Source organism: Cebus imitator, unplaced genomic scaffold, assembly GCF_001604975.1.
Source record: "Cebus imitator isolate Cc_AM_T3 unplaced genomic scaffold, Cebus_imitator-1.0 Scaffold434, whole genome shotgun sequence".
Taxonomy (NCBI): Eukaryota; Metazoa; Chordata; class Mammalia; order Primates; family Cebidae; genus Cebus; species Cebus imitator.
This window is the reverse complement of record NW_016107749.1, coordinates 1,388,280-1,408,765: the sequence shown is the minus strand read 5'-3', so window position 1 is coordinate 1,408,765 and position 20,486 is coordinate 1,388,280. Positions and strand designations below refer to the sequence as shown.

General features: G+C 48.8%; 3 protein-coding genes across 5 annotated transcripts in view; 1 reads left to right on the top strand and 2 right to left on the bottom strand.

Annotated features, from left to right (window-relative positions):
* Window positions 1-13,955, bottom strand: part of CABP1 (calcium binding protein 1) — an 84,631-nt gene extending 70,676 nt beyond the window's left edge. Inside the window, exon 1 of the mRNA XM_037731955.1 lies at window positions 13,710-13,955. The gene's annotated coding sequence lies outside the window, so the exon portion shown is untranslated. The remainder of the gene's footprint in view (window positions 1-13,709) is intronic.
* A 162-nt stretch (window positions 13,956-14,117) lies between these two features.
* Window positions 14,118-16,536, top strand: POP5 (POP5 homolog, ribonuclease P/MRP subunit). 3 transcript variants are annotated; one of them, XM_017510248.2, is made up of 5 exons: window positions 14,118-14,208; window positions 14,294-14,436; window positions 15,653-15,802; window positions 15,979-16,062; window positions 16,161-16,536. In XM_017510248.2, the coding sequence occupies exons 1-5, from the start codon at window positions 14,189-14,191 to the stop codon at window positions 16,253-16,255; spliced, it is 492 nt and encodes a 163-aa protein (XP_017365737.2). In that variant the 5' UTR covers window positions 14,118-14,188; the 3' UTR covers window positions 16,256-16,536. The 3 variants fall into 3 exon arrangements, with proteins under 3 accessions (XP_017365737.2, XP_017365736.2, XP_017365738.2); XM_017510247.2 differs by having other exon boundaries at window positions 15,934-16,062; XM_017510249.2 differs by lacking the exon at window positions 15,979-16,062.
* Window positions 16,537-17,969: 1,433 nt separating this feature from the next.
* The window catches only part of RNF10 (ring finger protein 10), a 50,806-nt gene continuing 48,289 nt past the window's right edge, over window positions 17,970-20,486 (bottom strand). The window contains exons 14-16 of the mRNA XM_037731949.1: window positions 19,847-19,904; window positions 19,586-19,744; window positions 17,970-18,945 (exon numbers count right to left, since the gene is read on the bottom strand). Coding sequence (XP_037587877.1) covers window positions 18,869-18,945; window positions 19,586-19,744; window positions 19,847-19,904 — 294 coding nt within the window. The 3' untranslated portion in view covers window positions 17,970-18,868. The remainder of the gene's footprint in view (window positions 18,946-19,585; window positions 19,745-19,846; window positions 19,905-20,486) is intronic.

Here is a 20,486-nt window from a genome sequence, read left to right as displayed (position 1 = left end):
AAAAAAAAAAAAAAAAAAAAAGTAAAAACGTATCTGCATCAAATAACATTACCAAGAAAGTAAATAGGCAACCTGTAGAATGGGAGGCAATATTCGCACATCATATATCTGATAAGGATTTAGTATCCAGAATATATAAAGAACTCAACAACAAAAAGACAAACAACCCTCCTAAAAATGGGCCAAGTAAGTGAACAGACATTTTTCCAAAGAAGAGATACAAATGGCCAAAAAGTGTACACAAAAGATCTTCAACATCATTGGCTATTAAGTAAATGTAAATCAAAACCACAATAAGATATCACCCACTAGGATGGCCTTAACTTTTAAGAAGGAGGCAGAGCTCTTCCTGTCCTCCATCATGGTAAAAAGGAGAACCTCATGTGGGAACTTTGCATTCACAGGCTCTGCCTGGACATCTGTGTTGGGGAAAGTAGAGACAGACTGACCCAAGCAGCCGAAGCATCGGAGCGGCTCACAGTGCAGACCCTGTGTTTTCCAAAGCCAGATACACCGTCATATCCTTTGGCATCTGGAGAAACGAAGACTACTGTCTGCTGTATAGTTCCAGAGGCCAAAGCAAAAGAAATCCTGGAGAAGGGTCTAGAGGTGGAGGAATATGAGTTAAGAAAAAATAGGCCCGGCGCAGTGGCTCACGCCTATAATCCCAGCCCTTTGGGAGGCTAAGGCAGGTGGATCAAAATGTCAGGAGTTCAAGACCAGCCTGACCAATATGGTGAAACCCTACAGCTGGAGTCTCACTCTGTAGCCCAGGCTGGAGTGCAGTGGCACAATCTTGGCTTACTGCAACCTCTGCCTCCCGGGTCCTGGTTCAAGCAATTCTCCTACCTCAGCCTCCCAAGTAGCTGGGATTACAGCCACGAGCCACCATGCCCAGCTATGGGGCCCCTTTTCTAAGCGCACTCATCCACAGATGAGGGCTCCACTCTCATAGGCTGCTGACTTCCCAAAGGCCCCACCTCCTAACGCCACCACTTTGGGGGTGAGCATCTAAACATATGAATTTGGGGAGGACATGAACATTCAGCCCATTGCACTCATACATTGCGGCTGGGAGTGTAAAATGGTGCAGCTGCTGTGGGAAACAGCTTGGCAGTTCCTCAAAAAGTTAAACATAGAGTTACCATATGACACAGAAATTCCATTCCTAAAGAACTGAAAGCAGGGACTCAAACAGATACTTGTTCACCAATGCTCACAGCAGCATGATTCCCAGGAGCCAAAGGCTGAAAACAAGCCAATGTCCATCAACATACGCATGGATAAACAAACTGTGGTCTAGCCCTACAATGGAATAGTATTCAGCCATCAAAAGGGATGAAGCGCTGACGCATGCTACCACATGTGTGAACGCTGACAACATCATGCTAAGTAAAATGAGCCAGACACGAAAGGTCACATATGGTATGATTCCATGGATCGGACATGTCCGGAATAGGAAAACCCACAGAGACAGAAAGCGGATTAATGGTTGTCAGTGCCGGAGGAGGGAGAATGGGGCGAGACTGCTATATAGGTATGGAGTGACAGCAAAGTGTGAAACTGGGAAGAGGTGGTGGTTCCACAACATTGCGAATGCACTAAACTGAGTTCCCCCAACCAACAGCCTTAACTGAGCACCGAGCTGGCAGCCAACCACGCCTGCCAGCCTCGTGGGTGAGGCGTGTGGACCTTCCAGCCATCCCAGCAACCCCATGTGATGCAGAACTGCCCTCTCACCCGCAGAATCGTGAGAAACAATAAAGTGTTGTGTTTGAAGCCACACAGTTTTGGGGGGATTTATTATGCAGCAAGAGGCAACCAGTTCTTCCTCTAAGCGCTTTACAAAGGCACCCACTTCCCTCTATCCTTACGACTCTCATCCGAGTCTGTCCTCTCCCTCCAGTCCAGCCGCCTGAGGTCTATCCTTCCCCGCAGCCAGAGGGAAACTTCTAGCTCCCGATTTCATTCTCTCAGCCCTCAAGGATCAAGTAACTCAGTATCCAAGCCCTCAGTGTGGCCAGCAAGGCCTTGAGGGACCCGTCCCTGCCCGTCTCCGCAGCCCTAGTCCCGCTCACCCACACCTTTATCCCCTATGACACAGTTCCTGGAACTCTGTGCAGCCCTTCCTCAGCACAAGCAGTTTCCTCCTCCTACAACACTCTTTCCTACCTCCTCTCTCTTCCCCTGGCTCTTTTTCTCCTTCAGGCCTCAGCTCAGACACCACCAGTTCCAGGAAGCCTTCCCTGACCACCTGGGCTGAGGTAGGTGCCTCCTCTAGGCACCTGTTTGCCCCCATTCTTACAAGAGCCATAGCTGCTCTTGCCTTTTTTTTTTTTCTTGAGATGGAGTTTCACTCTTGTTGCCCAGACTGGAGTGCAGTGGCGTGATCTCAGCTCACTGCAACCTCTGCCTCCTGGGGTCCAGCGATTCTCCTGCCTCAGCCTTCTGAGTAGCTGGGATTACAGGTGCCCGCCACCATGCCTGACTAATTTTTTGTATTTAGTAGAGATGGGGTTTCACCATGTTGGTCGGGCTGCTCTTGAACTCCTGACCTCAGGTGATCCACCCACCTCAGCTTTCCAAAGTGCTGGGATTACAGACGTGAGCCACCATGCTCAGCCTTTTTAACAACCTGCCTCTCTCACCACCTAATGCGCAATATCGGAGCAGGGACAAAGTCTTTCTTGTGTTCTCAGAGTGAACACAAGGAAGTGCAGGCCTGGGACACAGTAGGTACTCAGGGAAACCCAGGGGAAGGTGGGTGGAAATTCTGCAATGCAGGCTTGGGACCTCACATCTCACATGAGACTGGCGCATGCGTGAGACTGGGCTGTAGGATTCCCCAGCCTCGCTTCTCCCAAGAAGGCCCTGGCCACTTGGAGAGGCCTGGAGCAGAGGTCAGGGAGGGACCACTGGGGGCTGAGGTCATGAATGTCCAGGCCAAGGGCGTGGAGCCCTCCTCCAAGTGCCCAGCGCCTGGGCAGTAACAAGTGAACCACATGTCTGTCTCCCCAATAAAGAGTGTCCCAGGCCAGGCGCAGTGGCTCATCCTTGTAATTCCAGCACTTTCGGAGGCTGAGGAGGTATATCACTCAAGCTCAGGAGTTTGAAACCAGCCTGGGAAACATGGAAAAACCCCATCTCTATACAAAATACAAGAAAATATTAGCCAGGCATTGTGGTGCATGCCTGTAGTCCCAGCTACTTGGGAGGCTGAGGTGAGAGGCTCGCCTGAGCCCAGGAAGGTGAAGGCTGCAGTGAGCCATGATAGCACCATTGCAATCCAGCCTGGGTGACACAGTGAGATTCTGTCTCAAAAAAAAAAAAAAGTGTCCCGCTAAAGAATGTCAGGCAGTTGTTCCTTGCATGGGGTGTGCAGGCAGGCAAACTGGGTTTCAAATCCTAGCTCTGCTACCTTCCAGCTATGTGACCCTGAAGGAGTGACTTTACCTCTCTGATGTTTGCTCTACTCATCTGTAAAACTGGGCATGATATAGCCAGGTGCAGTGGCTCATGCCTGTAATCCCAGCACTTTGGAAAGCTGAGGCAGGCGGGTAACTTGAGGTTGGGAGTTTGAGACCAGCCTGGTCAACATGGGGAAACCCCGTCTCTACTAAAAATACAAAAATGAGCCAGGCATGGTTTCACACATCTGTAATCCCAGCTACCTGGGAAGCTGAAGCAGGGAGAATTGCTTGAACCTGGGAGATAGAGGTTGCAATGAGCCGAGATCGTGCCACTGCACTCCAGCCTGGGCAACAGAGTAAGCGAGACTCCATCTCAAAAAAAAAGAAAAAACTAGGCATGATGATAGTCACTCACAGGTTATCATGAGGAGTACATGTGATAACATGTAAAAATCACTTAGCACAGGTGCCAGCACATGGCAGCCTCCCTGAAACGTTAACTAGGTTTCTTCTTTACCCTGTGAGCTATAATAATCTGGGTCTTGCACTGTGCCTGGCACACTGTAGGCGCTCAAGCAATGCCTTAGGAATCAGTGAATTAGGAATCTGAACCCAGCATGGTAGCTCACACCTATAATCCCAGCACTTTAGGAGGGCGAGACAGGAAGATCACTTGAGGTCAGGAGTTCAAGACCAGCTTGGATAACATCGTGAAACCTCAACTCTACTAAAAGTAGAAATAAAAATTAGCCAGGCGGCTGGGCGCGGTGGCTCACGCCTGTAATCCCAGCACTTTGGGAGCCCAGGTGGGCAGATCATGAGGTCAAGAGATCGAGACAATCCTGGCCAACATGGTGAAACCCCATCTCTACTAAAAATACAAAAAAATTAGCCAGGCATGGTGGCACATGCCTGTGGTCCCAGCTACTCAGGAGGCTGAGGCGGAAGAATCGCTTGAACCCAGGGGGGGCGGAGGTTGCAGTGAACCAAGATTGCGCCACTGCACTCCAGCCTGGCGACAAAGCAAGATTCCGTCTCAAAAATAATAATAATAATAAATAAATTAGCCAGGCATGGTGGCAAGCACCTATATTCCCAGCTACACAGGAGGCCAAGAGGAGAGGATTGCTTGAGCCCCCGGAGTTCAAGGCTGCAGTGAGCTGTGATCGTGCCACTGCACCAAAGCCTGCAAGACAGAGCAAGAACCTATCCCCAAAAAACAACAACAAAAAAGGAATCCGGGGAGAACACAATAACAATCATAATAATGCAAAGAATAATTCACTCAACCATTAAAGGAGGTGGGTACTCTCCTTGTGCCCATTTTATAGATGGTGGAATTGAGACCCCAGGGCATGCAGGACATAGGTAGTAGAGGTTGGATTTTTTTTTTTCTTTTTTTTTTGAGACAGAGTTTCACTCTTGTTGTCCAGGCTGGAATACAATGGTGTGATATAGGCTCACTGCAACCTCTGCCTCCTGGGTTTAAGTGATTCTCCTGCCTCAGCCTCCTGAGGAGCTGGGATTATAGGCGTGCACCACCACACCCAGCTAATTCTGTATTTTTAGTAGAGACAGGGTTTCTCCATGTTGGTCAGGTGGGTCTCAAACTCCCAACCTCAGGTGATCCACCCACCTCGGCCTCCCAAAGTGCTGGGATTACAGGCATAAGCCATCTCCCCAGCCTAGAGGCTGGATTTAAACCAGGCAGTCTGAGTCCTCCAAGCCTTTAGCCAGCACCCTACACTGCTCTCAAAGCCCCAAGGCCTGCCTTTCCTGTAAGTCTGACTGCTGCTCACCAAACGGATCAGCTGCATGATCTCAGGCATGTGAACCTCTCTCCGGGGCTCAGTTTTCCCACCTTCCCTGAGAGGATCACAGGAGCCAGTGTTGAAGGACACTCCCTACTGGTCTAACAATGCAGGCCTTGGCCAGTGTCTGGCTGGAGCTGGTGACCCACTGACCAGCTAGCTTCAGCTGGGCCACATATTCCATGAGCTGGACTGTCACAGGTGGGTCACAGCATATTGACAGCTGTACTATCCCCTCCACATTGGTGAGGGTCTGGCCTCTGCCTATTTCCAGTCCCCCAGGGTCCTTGAGGGAGGCTGCAGCGGCCACCCCCAGATGTCTATTCCTGTCCCTGGCCTAGCGCCGTGCTGGGGAAGCAGCAGCTATTTTGAGGCCCTTCTCCCTCCAAGTGTGAGCGGTGGGAACGCGCTGGGAACATCCCGAACTGGGAGGCCGCCCGCCCGCCACAGCCTTGCCTTGGATCCGGGCCACACCAATCCTGTGGCTCTGCCTCTTCTCCTGAGATCAGCTCTGGCAATGTGATCAGCTCTGATTGCAGCCACCGCCCTGAGATAACCCAGAAGAACTGATTCCAAGGAGCTTCTGCTGGAGATGGGAGCACAGGGAGGCTGAACCTTGCCCTTGGGGAGAGAACTGGACCCACTAGCTGGGAGAAGGAACCACACTGAGCTTGAAACTGGGGATGACAACATTGAGGACAGTACTATAAAAATACCTGGCCAGTAGGTGCAGTGGCTCATGTCTGTAATCCCAGCATTTTGGGAGGCTAACGTGGGCGGATCACCTGAGGTCAGGAGTTCGAGACCAGACTTACCAACATGGTAAAACCCTGTCTCTACTAAATATACAAAAATTAGCTGGGAATGGCGGCGGGAGCCTGTAATCCCTGCTACTTGGGAGGCTGAGGCAGGAGAATCACTTGAACTTGGGAGATGGAGGTTGCAGTGAGCCGAGATCGTGCCACTGCACTCCAGCCTGGGTGACAGAGCAAAACTCCCTCTCAAAAAAAAAAAAAAAAAAAAGTACCTGGCTAGGCACAGTGGCTCATGCCTATAATCCAGCACTTTGGGAAGCCAAGGTGGGAGGACTGCTTGAGCCCAGGCCTTCGAGAGCAGCCTGGGCAACATAGCAAGATCCTGTCTCTATTATATTTTAATGTATATTTTTTAAAAATACCTGACATTTCTTGAGTGCTCGTGATTAAACAGGCCTTGTTCTAAGCATATGACATGAAGGTAAATTGTTTAATCCTCACAGAAGGGAAACAGGTTCAGAGAGGGAAAGTGATTTGCCCGAGATCACACAGCCAGTAATGGCTGAATCAAGAGCTGAACCCAGGTCAGCTGGCTCCAGTTCCTGCTTTTAATCACTCTTCTCCCCTCTCAACTCTCCAAGCTCAGGGGCTAATATGAATTAGGAGAAAGAGCACTGGCTTAAAGAGTAAGTCTGTGTTTGTAATTGGGCCAGCCTGACTACCTCCCCATGAGCTCAGCTCCCTCATCTGTGAGATGGGAATAATGACAGTACTCACTTCGAGTGCTAAGGTAAGGATGGATGTTAACATACCTTGGGGACTGGGCCTCGGTAACTTCTTTTTACTTTTTTTGTTTTTTTTTGAGACAGGGGCTTGTTCTGTCACCCAGGCTAGAGGGCAATGGTGCAATCATGGCTCACTGCAGCCTCAACCTCCTGGGCTCAAGAAATCCTCCCCTATCAGACTCCCAAGTAGCTGGAACTACAGGCACGTGCCACCATACCTGGCTAATTTTTATTTTTTTGTAGAGACGGGGTCTCACTTTGTTGCCCAGGCTGGTGTGGAACTCCTGGGCTCAAGCAATCCTACTCCTACTGCCTCAGTCCTCAGCCTCATCTGGGACTATAGGCATGATACTCCGTGCCTAGCCAGTAACTTCTTTAAATTATGAAACTAACATAGGCACATGTCCATTTGTCTTTTCAAACTGCTATAACAAAAATACCACAGACTGGTTGGCTTAAACAAATATTTATTGCTTCTATTGCTCAAAGTTCTGGAGGCTGGGAAGTCCAAGATTAAGATGCCAGCAGATTCTGTGTCCTTACGTGGCAGAAGAGGAAGAGAGCACTCTCTGGGGTCCTTTTTTTTTTTTTTTTTGGAGACAGGATCTCAGTCTCTGTCACCCAGGCTGGAGTGCAGTGGTGTGATTTCAGCTCACTGCAAACTCTGCCTCCCAGGCTCAAGCACAAGTGATTCTCGTGCCTCAGCCTCCCAAGTAGCTGGGATTCCAGGCATGTGCCACCATGCCTGGCTAATTTTTGTATTTTTAGGAGAGACAGGGTTCCACCATTGCCCAGGCTGGTCTCGATCTCCTAGCCTCAAGTGATCTGCCCATCTCGGCCTCCCAAAGTGCTGGGATTACAAATATGGGCCACAATGCCCAGCCTGGGGTCCCCTTTTTTTTTTTTGAGATGGAGTCTCCTTCTGTCACCAGGCTGAAGTGCAGTGGCACAATTTCAGCTCACTGCAAACTCTGCCTCCTGGGTTCAAGTGACTCTCCTGCCTCAGACTCCTGAGTAGCTGGGACTACAGGCGTGCACCATGACACCCAGCTATTTTTGTATTTTTAGTAGAGATGGGGTTTCACCATGTTGGCCAGGCTGATCTCATTCTCTTGACCTCGTGATCCACTCACCTCAGCCTCCCAAAGTGCTGGGATTACAGTTGTGGGCCACTGCGCCCAGCCTGGGGTCCCTTTTATAAGGGCACTAATCCTATTCATGAGGGTTGAACTCTCATGACCTAATCACCTCCCAAAGGCCCCGCCTGCTAATGCTATCATGTTAAAGGTGAGGATTTTAGCATATGAATTTGAGGGGACATAAACATTCAGCACACAAACATATGGCGGGATAAAAGAGGATATGGTAAAAACTGAGGTCCTGCTCTTACTTCACACCTGAATTCCTCTCCCCAGAGGTAACCACCATCAACAGCTTCTTGGGTCACCCTTTGGAAATTTTCCATGCAAATAAAGGCAGAGAAGCCATATAGGACAGTGGATAAGAACATGGACTGCCTGATCCAAATGCTGGCCCTGCTGTGGACAAGCTATGTGAAGCTTAGGCCAACAGTTTGTTCTTCCTGCGCCTCACTTTCCTTGTCTGTAAATGGGGTTAATAAAAACTAAGTACTTACTTTATAGGGTAGTTGTGAGGCTTAGCCAATCTAAACAGTGTTTATTTATTTGGTATTTATTTATTATTTATCAGTTTTTTGCTCTGTTGCCCAGGCTGGAGTGCACTGACAAAATCTTGGCTCACTGCAACCTCCGCCTGCTGGGTTCAGGTGATTCTCCTGCCTCAGCCTCCCGAGTAGTTGGGGTTACAGGCAAATGCTACGATGTCCAGCTAATTTTTTGTATTTTTATTAAAGATGGGGTTTCACTGTGTTGGCCAGGCTGATCTTGAACTCCTGATCTCAAGTGATCCGACCACTTCGGCCTCCCAAAGTGCTGGGATTACAGGCATGAGCCACTGCACCCGGCTTAGGCAGTGTTAAGAATAAACACACCCTGGCCCATAGCTGTCCAATAAACACGCACATACAGTGGATCCTTTCTGATAGACATTGAGGTAGCCTTTTGCTATTACCAACGATGCTGCAAGCAAGACACATCCTTGTTCACCTGTCATTTGGCACAAGTGCAAGAAGCTCTGTGGGAGAAACTGCTAGTGGAGAAATTGCTGGGTCAAACAGTAGTGCCCTTGTAATTTCAATTAAGTTTTGGATGAGCGAATTCTCACAGCAAGCAGGGACGGGGAAAGAGGTCCACGGGGCAGGCAGCAAGGACGAAGGAGGAGTGAGATGCAATGTTTCATCTGAAGTCCAGGGAGGGCTGTATCTGTCCCAGCAACCTGGAAGGATGCAGTGCTTCCCCAAGCCCCTGGCTAAGCAGATAGAGGTTTTAATTTCATCTAGATTGTCCCCATAATGGTTTTACAGAAAATTGGTTGATAGGATTAGAGGAGCAGGTCGCCCTAAAGAGCAGTGGCTGCTTAACAAAATGCTGGAGCAGGTACAGTTTGCCTTTGCCACCATCCACAGCAGCATCTGGGCTCTGATAGGGACCCCCTGGATGCCAAGGTCAACTCAGAATGGTACCCCAGTGGGGCCCTCCTTCCTCAACATCCTTCTAGATCCCAGAATACAGAGTAGACTACAAGGGGTTCAGAGCACGGGTTTTTGGGTAAGACAGATGTCGACCCAAATTTACTGTGTCAGGTAAATGTGTAGGCAAGTCATTTTCCTCCTTGTGTCTCAAAGGATAATGGGACCTACTTTCATGAGGTTGATGTGAGGACTCAATGAATCAAACACAGAAAGGACAGTGGCTGGCACACAGTGAGAGCCCAATAAATCATCATCCAGGAGACACAGATGAATAAAGACAGTTACCCTGGCAGGGCATGGTGGCCCACGGCTGTAATCCCAGCACTTTGGGAGGCCAAGGCAGGCAGATCACGTCAGGCCAGGAGTTCAAAAACCAGCCCGGCCAACACGGCAAAACTCCGTCTCTACTAAAAACACAAAAAGTAGCCAGGTGTGGTGGTGCGCACCCATAGTCCCAGCTACTCAGGAGGCTGAGGCAGGAGAATTGCTTGAACCAAGGAGATGGAGGTTGCAGTGAGCCAAGATGGCACTACTGCCCTCAAGCCTGTGGGACAGAGTGAGATCTTGTCCCAAAAGCCAGGATCCCTGAATCCCACCCCAGAAGACCCTGGGAACAAGATATACACATGTAGCCTCCTACCCCCAGCATTGAACAAGAGCATTTTAGCAGTTGTCCTAGCCACCTCCTAATTTCCAGATTTCCCAGTCCGTGAAATGGGTTGTGTGAGTCATATTTTCAAGGTTTGTTTTGTTTTGAGACAAGATCTTGCTCTGTCACCCAGGCTGGAGGGCAGTGGCCTGATCACAGCTCACTGAAGCCTCGAACTCCTGCCTCAGCTGGAACTACGGGTACACACCAACATGCCTGGCTAGTTTTAAAATTATTTGTAGAGATGGGGTCTCACTATGTTGCCCAGGCTGGCCACAAACCAGAGTAAATTCTGAAGCTTTTGCGAGAGCTAAAAATACTTTTGTGTGTGAGCCAAAAGGGCAAATTGGGAGTGGGACCCCTCAGATGGGAAGGAGGGGAGGAGCCCTAGAGGGGTTTCCCAAGCCCAACCGGCTCCCCCATTTATCAGATCATGCAATCTGGTTAGAATCTAGTCTGTGAGAAGTCCCAGGACGACTGACAGTAATGACAACAGCGACCACCCCATTGATCCGGGGGAATCTGACTCGGCGAAGGGCACAGGCTGGGGTCAGACAGGCGTAGATTGGGCTCTATTGTGCACCTGGGTGAGTTGTGGTGTCGCAGCTGGTGATATTCACCTCTCAGAGCCTCACCGGTGAGACTCTCAGAGGGGTCTCACCTGTGAGATGGGGAGGATAAAGGCTCTGCGGCCCGGCTCGGGAGAGAACCCAGGAGGGGCTGGAGAGTGAGCCCCCGCCGCTGGCCCTGCGCAGCCGGCATTCCCCAGCCGGGTACGGCCGGGGCGCACCCCCGTCAACGCCCAGCGGATCACCGGTACAGGGGTGGGTGGGGGGTGTAGGCCAACCCTCCACGCCTCCGCAGGCGGATTCCCCCGCGGCCTCCCGCGCCCCGCAGCGGGGACCCGGGTGATTGCAAACAGCCGCCGGCCTCCTTAGGAGACGTGCAATTAGCGGCTGGCGCAGCCCGAGCCGGCGCGGGATGATTACCGCCGGGAGCCCGCCGCGCCGCCAACGCGCCAGCCCGCCCGGCGACTGCCGGCGCCTGTACCCTCAGAAGGGGCTGGGCCAGAAGGGGCTGGGCCTGGTCCGAGACTGGGAGGCCTCGGGCAGCGGCAAAATGCTTCCTCCCGGGGCTGTGCCTGTGGGAGAGAAGTGGGTTTACTCGCCGAGCGCGGTGGCTCACGCCTGTAATCCCAGCGCTTTGGGAGGCCGAAGCGTTGGATCACCTGAGGTCAGGAGTTCGGGACCAGCCTGGCCAACATGGTGAAACTCCGTCTCTACCAAAAATACAAAAACTAGCCGGGCATAGTGGCACATGCCTGTAATCCATCCCAGCTACTCGGGAGACTGAGGCAGGTGAGCCTCTTGAACCCAGGAGGCGGAGGTTGCGGTGAGCCGAGATCGCGCCATTACACTCCAGCCTGGGTGACAAGAGTGAGACTCAGCCTCAAAAAACAAAAAGTGAGGGGGCTTACTATGCACTCGCTGTGCCAGGCATCTTGTCCACGTGACCCCGCTTAAATTTCATATCCACCCAGGAGGGAGGAACCATTGTTATCCCATTGGACAGATGAGGAAACAGATCTGAGACATGAATTAACCCTCCTGACACACGTGGCCAGGCAGGTAAGTGACGGAGTAGGAAATCGAACCTCCATCTGTCATCTCTCCATCTTATTACACTAAGTGGACGAGTGAAACCCTGCACAGGAGGGCACCAGCTGTGTCGACCGGAGCAAGGACTCTGGAGTCAGCTGGCTTTGGGGTTAGAATTCTGATCCTGCTTCTTACTGGATAGGAGGCTTTGGTCTGAGCCGCAACTGCATTTATAAAATAAGCGAGGCACTGCAGTTGAGATGAAGGCTGGGGAAGTGTTAGGGGTGAAATTTCTATGAGGGGTGAAGCGCTCCGAGGGGTTGGGGGTGTCCTGCTCTCTCCGCGCACTGCGGGTCTCTGGCACCCCCTGTTGGCCAAAGGAGGACGCCGCAGACACTTTCTGGAGAAAGGTTGTTCTTGGGTGGGGAGTGCTGTCATTGTCACTGGTCCCTCGGCAGGTCCACGGGACTCCCTCCCTATTCTTCCCTTCCCTACATTCCCCAACAATCCTCCTTTAAGGTGGCCAAGAAGAGTGGGAGATGGGAAAATTCGGAACTCATTCCAGACTTGCAAAAATCAATTGTGAAAGCTGCCTCCGTTACAGACCTCACAGGACCAGCAAGGCCACGACAGTTCCCACAGATAATCAGGGATAGGCATAAAGACTAAGCTATAAAGCCATACATCAAAGTATTGGGTATAACAAGGAAACCTGGAGGTAATGTGAACCTCCACCAAGGGGATACTGACCAACTTAACAGTGGTATGTCCAAACAATGTAATACTGCACAGCTGAAAAAAACAGTATTGCAGCTGGACAGTTGACATGAAAATATACCCAAACAGGAATCAATCTTACAATCATATTTAGCAAAAGAAGTCAGACACAAAAGAAAACATGCTGGAGGATATTTATATAAAGTTTAAGAACAGGCAAAACTAATCTAGCAGGGTAGAAGTGGCCAATACTGCTAACAGCAGTAAGGGATTTGACTGGAAGAGGACTTGGGGAACCTTCTGAGATACTGAAAATGCTCTTTATTTTAATCTTGGAGGTGGTGACGCAAGTCTATCTATATGTAAACATTCACTGAGATGTACACTTAAGAATATGTACTTTAGGCCGGGCTCGGTGGCTCACACTTGTAATCCCAGCACTTTGGGAGGTAGAGGCGGGAGGATCATGAGGTCAGGAGTTCGAGACCAGCCTGGCGAACATGGTGAAACTCCGTCTCCACTAAAAATACAAAATATTAGCCAGGCATGGTGACACGCGCCTGTAATCCCAGCTATTCAGGAGGCTGAGACTGGAGAATCGCTTGAACTCAGGAGATGGAGGTTGCAGTGAGCTGAGATCCCGCCATTGGACTCCCGCCTGGGTGACAAAGCAAGGCTCCTTCTCGAGAGCGAGAGAAAAAAAGAATATGTACTTCATGTAATACCCCAATGAGACATTAAAAAAAACAACTTGAAAATAAAAGAAAAAACATAATTTAACAGACGTCATAGTGCTCAAACTGTTTTCTCTGTCTCAGGACCCCTTTACACGCGTTACTGTGGATCCCAAAGAGCTTTTATTTTTGTGGGTCATATTTACTAAAGCTGAGAAATGTTTAGAAAACATTATACAATTCCATTAGCTGTTAGAGCAATGATGTCATCACGTCAAGCAGTCTCCGGAAAACTTGACTGTTCATTCTGAGAGAGTGAAAAAGGCAAGTAACATCTTAGTATTATTATGAAAGTAATTCCGACTTCGGGGACTCCTAAACTGAGTGAGTTTAGGAAATCTCTGTGGTCCCCAGACTACACTTTAAGAACCGCTGGCGCAGGGAGAAAATGATAGAAGAAAACACGTGACACGACAACAGTTATTCTCTCTCAGTGCTGGGATTATAATTTATTTGCTTCTTGGTGCTTTTCTGTTAAAAAAAAAAAAAAAAAGGAAAAAAGAAATGGAAAATACAATGACCACGTATTGTTTCTGTAAACCAAAAACGAGACAGCACACTCGCCTCCCTAAGATTGTTGAAAGGCGCAAACAACACTAGCATATTTAGCTGTATGGAAGAATTAAACTGAGCTCTAACCTGAAAATAAGGGTCCGATTTCCCGTTTGTCAATCCCTGGGCTGTTGAGGTGCAGGGTCTTGCCCTCAAAAGCTCCACCGTTCACCTTGGAGAGAAAATATACTCGCATACATAACTGTGCTGCAAGGTTTCCAGGGCCCCAAGAAAAGCGGCTGCACCCTATATTTACAATACAGTACACACTATTGTAAACTCCGAAGTGCAGCAGAACCAACCATCACAGCTGCAAGACGATTCATACCCGGAGTTCAGCCCTCAAACTAGTCCGGGTCCTCCGCAGTACGCATGCGCGCTTTCAGAGACGAGGCGGGTCTTGAGGGAGACTGACACAGAGCTCGGCTTCTCAACTTTCTAGCTCCGCCCTCATGTCCTGCCTCCTTCTCTGAATGGCTGAAAGGCTGAGGAAGCAATCTTTCCATTGGCAGCGGGCGGAACACACATCCTGTTGGCACAACGGGCCGGAGGGCGCGGAGGCAGCCATGGTGCGATTCAAGCACAGGTAAGCTGTTCCTTCCAGACCCACCCAGTGTCTTGGCGGGACCTCGCGGCCCCGCAAGCGCCCACCTTCCTCTCGCCTGCCTCAGGTATCTGCTCTGCGAATTGGTGTCGGACGACCCCCGCTGCCGCCTGAGCCTCGATGACCGAGTTCTGAGCAGCCTCGTACGGGACACGATCGCCCGGATGCACGGGACTTTCGGCGCAGCCGCCTGCTCCATTGGCTTCGCGGGTGCGAGGGCGCTGGGGGAACCCGGGAGGATGGCGGGACGTGGAAGGGGCAGGCGCCGGAGGAAGAAAGAAGGGGCACGAGCCACTGCTGGAGTGGCCCAGCCCCCGTGCAACTGCTTTTTGTAAGGTATCTCTTTAAGCGCCTGGGACCCCGAGCGAGACTTGATCCAGACAAGTCCGAAGTTAGCAGAGAGCTAAAAGGAGGGGCCCGAAGGCAGTGAGACCTTGAACTAAAGGCCTCTTTTTACCTGTTTGACATCTGTAATTTGTTGTAATTGAATTTGATAGAGAATTAAATGAGGGAAGCAGTGTATAGTTGCTAGTAAGAGCTGTATGACCGATTACATTAACGTCACATGGAAAAAAAAATTGTCAAAAGTACCCCTGGGAAAGCCCTTAAATAGTTGGCAGAGTGCAGAACACACGATTGTTTATATATGTAAATATCGGATGAGCTGCAACAAAGAGGGGCCCTTCCACACCACTTAAATTGGTTCCCTCTTTTACCTCGAAGATAGCCTTAACTCCCCTAAATCAGGTGAGACTAAGCTGACTGCTACAAGAATTAGAGCCCAATTGCAGCAAAACAGCCTGTTTTTCAGGCAAGAGTTTTGTAGTTTTCTTCCTAAATAAAAATGGATCGCCTCCTACCTGCTCCTATTTATTGAATTAACTAGTTAGTGAATTAGAAAGCATTTTAAATTCTAAATTCGTTCACCAGTTCCGAGTGGTATGCAACACAGTGGGTGTTTTGGCTTTTCTCCTGTTTTTTACTCGCTGATACATCCTACATGCCACTTGCCTGCAACATACATTGAGCACATAGTAGGTTCTGTTACTCCAAGGTTTTTAATATGCTCCTGCGACTCCAAAGTTTCCCCCTTTTTTTTTTTTTTGGAGACAGAGTCTCGTTTCACCAAGGCTGGAGCGCAGTGGTGAGATCACAGCTCATTGCTGGCTTCACCTCCCCAGTTCAAGCAATTCTCGTACCTGAGCCTCCTGAGTAGGGAATTACAGGCGTGCACCCCACCATGTCTGGCTAATTTTTGTATTTAGTAGAGACAGGGCTTCATCATGTTGGCCTGGCTGGTCCCGAACTCCTGACTTCAAGTGATCCACCCGCCTTAGCCTCCCAAAGTGCTGGGATTATAGGCATGACATGAGCCAACACACCTGGCAAAAGTTTTCCAAAACGATTTTTTTTCCCCCTGTTCTAGTTCGATACCTCAATGCCTATACTGGAATAGTGCTACTTCGATGCAGAAAAGAATTCTATCAGCTTGTGTGGTCAGCTCTTCCCTTCATCACGTACTTGGAGAACAAAGGACATCGTTACCCATGCTTTTTCAACACGTTACATGTGGGAGGTAGGAGTGGAATGTTACCACATGGCTACTGATTTTCAATAGGTGACACGTTCAGAGTTGAGTCTAAACTGTTGGGTGGGTCTTCTTGCTGTCCCACTAACAAGACACTCTTCCCCTACCTCTTTATAAAGTCGAGACCTTTCACAAGCTGTTGACCACAATAACTCATATGCCAGGTACAATAAGAACATGTCAGAAGTTCCTAATTCAGTACAACAGGAAACAGCTGTTGATCTTGTTGCAGAACTGCACTGATGAAGGTAAGCAACACTAGCCCAGGGCCACTGAGCAGTGACAGACCTTGAGCCAAAGAAATCACCCCCAAAGTGATCTTTCATCTGTTATCTGCCTTCTCCAGGAGAGCGGGAAGCTATCCAGAAGTCTGTGACAAGAAGCTGCTTACTAGAGGAGGAGGAAGAGTCAAGTGAGGAGGCTGCCGAAACAATGGAGTGAACCTCTGCTCACCATACAGCAGGCTACACTGTGCTCTAGCTTCAAGCTCACTTGAACAGAACATTCTGGGTAGCAACAGCATCTTCTAGTTTTCCTAACTAGATAGCTGCAACCAGAGGACACGTTACCCACTTGAAATGGAGTAGTCAGTTAAACTGAAGTTGCCTTTACCGAGCATTCCCTGGTTAAGTGCTGTAGGTTGTGAACTCTGTATAGACATCTTTGTATCTAATTGCTTGGCTAAGAGTAGGTTTAATAAATGTATCTGGTTTCCGTGGTAACTAGCATACTTATGTTACAAAAAGAGCTTATGGAGTCCATGCTTGGCCAAGTCTCTATTCCCTCTCCATCCCTAGCCTTGGTGGGAAGACTGACTCCCTATGTGGTACTAGTTAAATTTTTTTTTAAAAACAGTCTTGCCCTATTGCCCAGGCTGGAGTGCAGTGGTGCAATCTCGGCCCACTATAACCTCCGCCTCCTGGATTCAAGCGATTCTCCCATCTCAGCCTCCCAAGTAGCTGGGATTACAGACACGTACCACCACACCTGGCTAATTTTTGTATTTTTAGTAGACACGGGGTTTTGCCATATTGGGCAGGCTGCTGTTGGAACGCCTGTCCTCAAGTGATCGGCCTGCCTTGGCCTCCCAAAGTGCTGGGATTGACAGTGTGAGCTACTGCACCTGGCCTAGATTTTCAATACTTAGCCTTCTACTTGAGGTTTTGTACCCCCAGCCCCCAAGATGAGCCCTAAGCAAGGCAAGTCATTTGAAATAGAAATTTTAGTTGAGACACAGCAACTAAACTGGCAGAGATCTACAGCCAGTCTCAGCACAGAACCTCAGGGTCTTAGGTACCAGATTCCTTGCCAGTACTTAATCAGGTAACTTTAAATATGCAACTTTTGCAGTTGGGGTGGGAGAGCTGGCCTCACCTGACATCATTATTGCACGGCCATGTAGCGGGCGCCCACTTAAAGAACTTAAGGTAGTTTTTTTGTAGTTCTGCTCTTTATTGCCTTATACCTGAAGACAAGTGAGACTGCCACACTCACTAGGAAACAGGAACGGTGAGAGATTGTGATCCAGGTTTGGTCTACTACCTACGGACATCTCTAAGATCTGTCCTCTCCATAATACAATGGATTACACTGAAAGTACTTACACACATTTAACAGAAATACTGGTGACTGGCCTCATTCAACATGTCTCCCTCTTTTTTTTTTTAGCCAGAGTATCACTCTCACTCTGTTACCAGGCTGGAGTGCAGTGGCACAATCTTAGCTTACTGCAACCTCCGACTCCCTGATTCAAGCTATTCTGCCTCAGTTTCCTGAGTGGCTGGGATTACAGGCACCTGCCACCATGCCCAGCTAATTTTTGTATTTTTTGGTAGAGATGGGGTTTCACCACATTGGCCAGGATAGTCTTGATCTCACCTCGTGATCCGCCCACCTCAGCCTCCCAAAATGCTGGGATTACAGATGTGAGCCACCCGCCTCATCTTGAGGCCAGAACACCCTGATCCACCCAGGAAATTTCCTGAAAGGATTTCTTTTAAAATGGCAGATTAAAGCTAAGCCCAGCTCTGAAACCATTTAAACCTGACACCAGAAAAGACGGCCCACGATATCCTGGTAACTATCATGTTAACCTATTCAAGAAATAACTTATCTAGCTTACCTGTGATGAACTTAACAAAACAAAAAGGTCACATTGCTTGTGCAGGTGATTTATTGCAACCATTTGCCGTCGCAGTCTAATATACCTAGAGGTCACTTTATTAAGCAGCAAGAGTTCACATGAAAATTAGCTCAAATCAAGGCATAAGAAAACTGCTCTAGATCAGAGGGAGACAGCAATGCTATGGCTTCAGACAGCCCTGCTCTTATCCAGCTGTACAGACTCCTGTTCCTACGACTCAAGCCACTGTCACTGAAAACAAGCTCGATCTTAGGGGTAGCAGGTCTCAGGGCTTCCTTCACGAGTTACAGCTTTCCTTGCCAATGCAAGCCATGCTCAACAAGAGGCAAAACACTTTCACACATGCAAGTGCCAAGGACAACCTACCTCATTAAGCTGGCACCACAGCCTGGCCATGTGTCAGAAGAAAAATAAACTGCAATTCAAACTGGGTGTCCTAAATCCATTTTATTCCCACTCTGCTTTCAAGGAGAACTAAATAGTAAGGATTCAACTGTTTTTAAAAGAGAGAGGTGCTGAGCCCAGGAAGCCCTGACACGATGCTACAGCAGAGCAGTGCTGTGCCATTCTGGGCTGGACAGCCTAATGCATGTCGAAGGGACTCAATCTTATTTTAGGTTGAGAAAAATTAATTACACATGGTTCAAAAAGACTACACTCACAACAAACTAAAAACCTTGGCAGGAAGAAATCTCTTGTGAGTGTCAATACTTTATTTTGGTGTAAAGACAGGAAGCTGGAAAATACACTGTATTTAAAATTTTCTTGGTTCCCCCTCACATTGTGGAAACCCCCTCCCCCCCAGAGCTAATCTGATCAAACTCAAATACTTAAAAATTACAGCAGCCAAACAAAAGCATGGGGTTTAAAAAAAAAACAACAGATGGAGAAGGTAGCCTGGGCCAGTAGTGTCACTTGGTGTGGACGATTGAGGTGCTGAACAGGAGCTTCTGTTTCTGCTTTTTTCTTTTCTTTCCTCCTTTCTCTTCTAAAGGGAGACACAGAAAGAGAGGTTGCTTAACTTAAAATGCCATCCCTTGTCCCCTGGCCAATTTTCATTACTGAGAGAGTGGAGGCTCTGGAATTAGACTGCCTAGACTCTAATACCAGTCTTGGTATACACTAAGTGGGTGTTTTTGAACAAGTCACTTTTACCTCCCTGGACCCGTTTCCCCATCTGTAATGTGAGGTAAACCCATTTAATGTGGTTGTTGGGAGGATAAAATTAGCACGGTGCAAGGCACACAGCACTGAGAGAGGTGCTGAGCTTCTCATATGTGATTCTTATCTAAGTCACGAACAGAGTATAACAGGCTTTGAGAGTTAATTCTCCTAATTGGCTACCCTGTACCAACTCAAGATTCTAAAGGATACAGGTTGTACACCCCACTGTACCTTGGAAAAGTTCCTCAGAATTTCACTTTTGGGCCTCATGAATTAATCTGGGGTGACAAATAGGTCCTATCTGACATACCAAATGGAGTACTATTTAAATGACACTAGATTGTGCCAAAGGGTTCAGAAGGAAGAGTGCCTAATTAGTGATGTCTGCCACTGAATCCAGGCAGGAATAACAGGACGTGTGCAGTGTGTTTGACAACCCTGGGCACGCCAGCCTCTGCCCTTACCAGAAAGGGGATCTGAAGTAGCTGGTGTGTCCAGTTTCATGAAGGCTGCTTCAATAGCTTGGCTGAAGGAATTTTGAAAACTGGGCACAGGAACACGGTCTGAGTTATCACTCTCCCCGTCGCTGTCCACAGGAGCAGGAGGAACTAAGCTGTTCTCATCTAAAAAATACCAGGGTTAAAACTCTAGAAACAACTCCTTTCTAGAAACAGCCTTTTATGGAAATGAACCAAACTCCCCCTTCACAAGTGGGTCATCCTCACCTTTCTTTGGAGCAGTTTTGGGCCACACATCTGCTTTTGCTTTTCCAACCCTCAGCATCTGCCAAAGTGGGAAAGAAGTGGGGGAAAAGAATTTAGGTAGCTGGTCCGACTTCTTTTCCAGACCTACCTTGACACTGATTGGAGAGGCACAGAGCCAACTGTCACCTTTGAAAAGATTTTCCAGGCACTTCTCTCCTTAACACACTGTTCTAGTCATGTCCTCTATATTCTGACTAATGGAAATGGCAGTGAAACCCACAAGGTAGTAAACCATAAGCTGTTTTGTTCCTTGGGAAATGGGTAAAGAACACCACATAAAAGGCACACGAGATTCTTACTCAGACTCTCAAGTTGGGAATCCCAACTATGTAGTAAAAGTTTTTCTGCCCTTCGTGGGACCCCTAAAAACATCAGTCTGTCAGAGTAAGCAGTGGGTAGCACCCACCAGTTGGTTTTTTGCTTGTTTTGGTTTTTTTGTGATGGACTTTTGTTCTTGTCGCCCAGGCTGGAGTACAATCGCGCGATCTCAGCTCACTGCAACCTCTGCCTCCCAGGTTCAAACAATTCTGTCTCAGCCTCCAGAGTGGCTGGGATCACAGGGCCCACCACCACGACCGGCTAATTTTTGTACTTTTTTTTT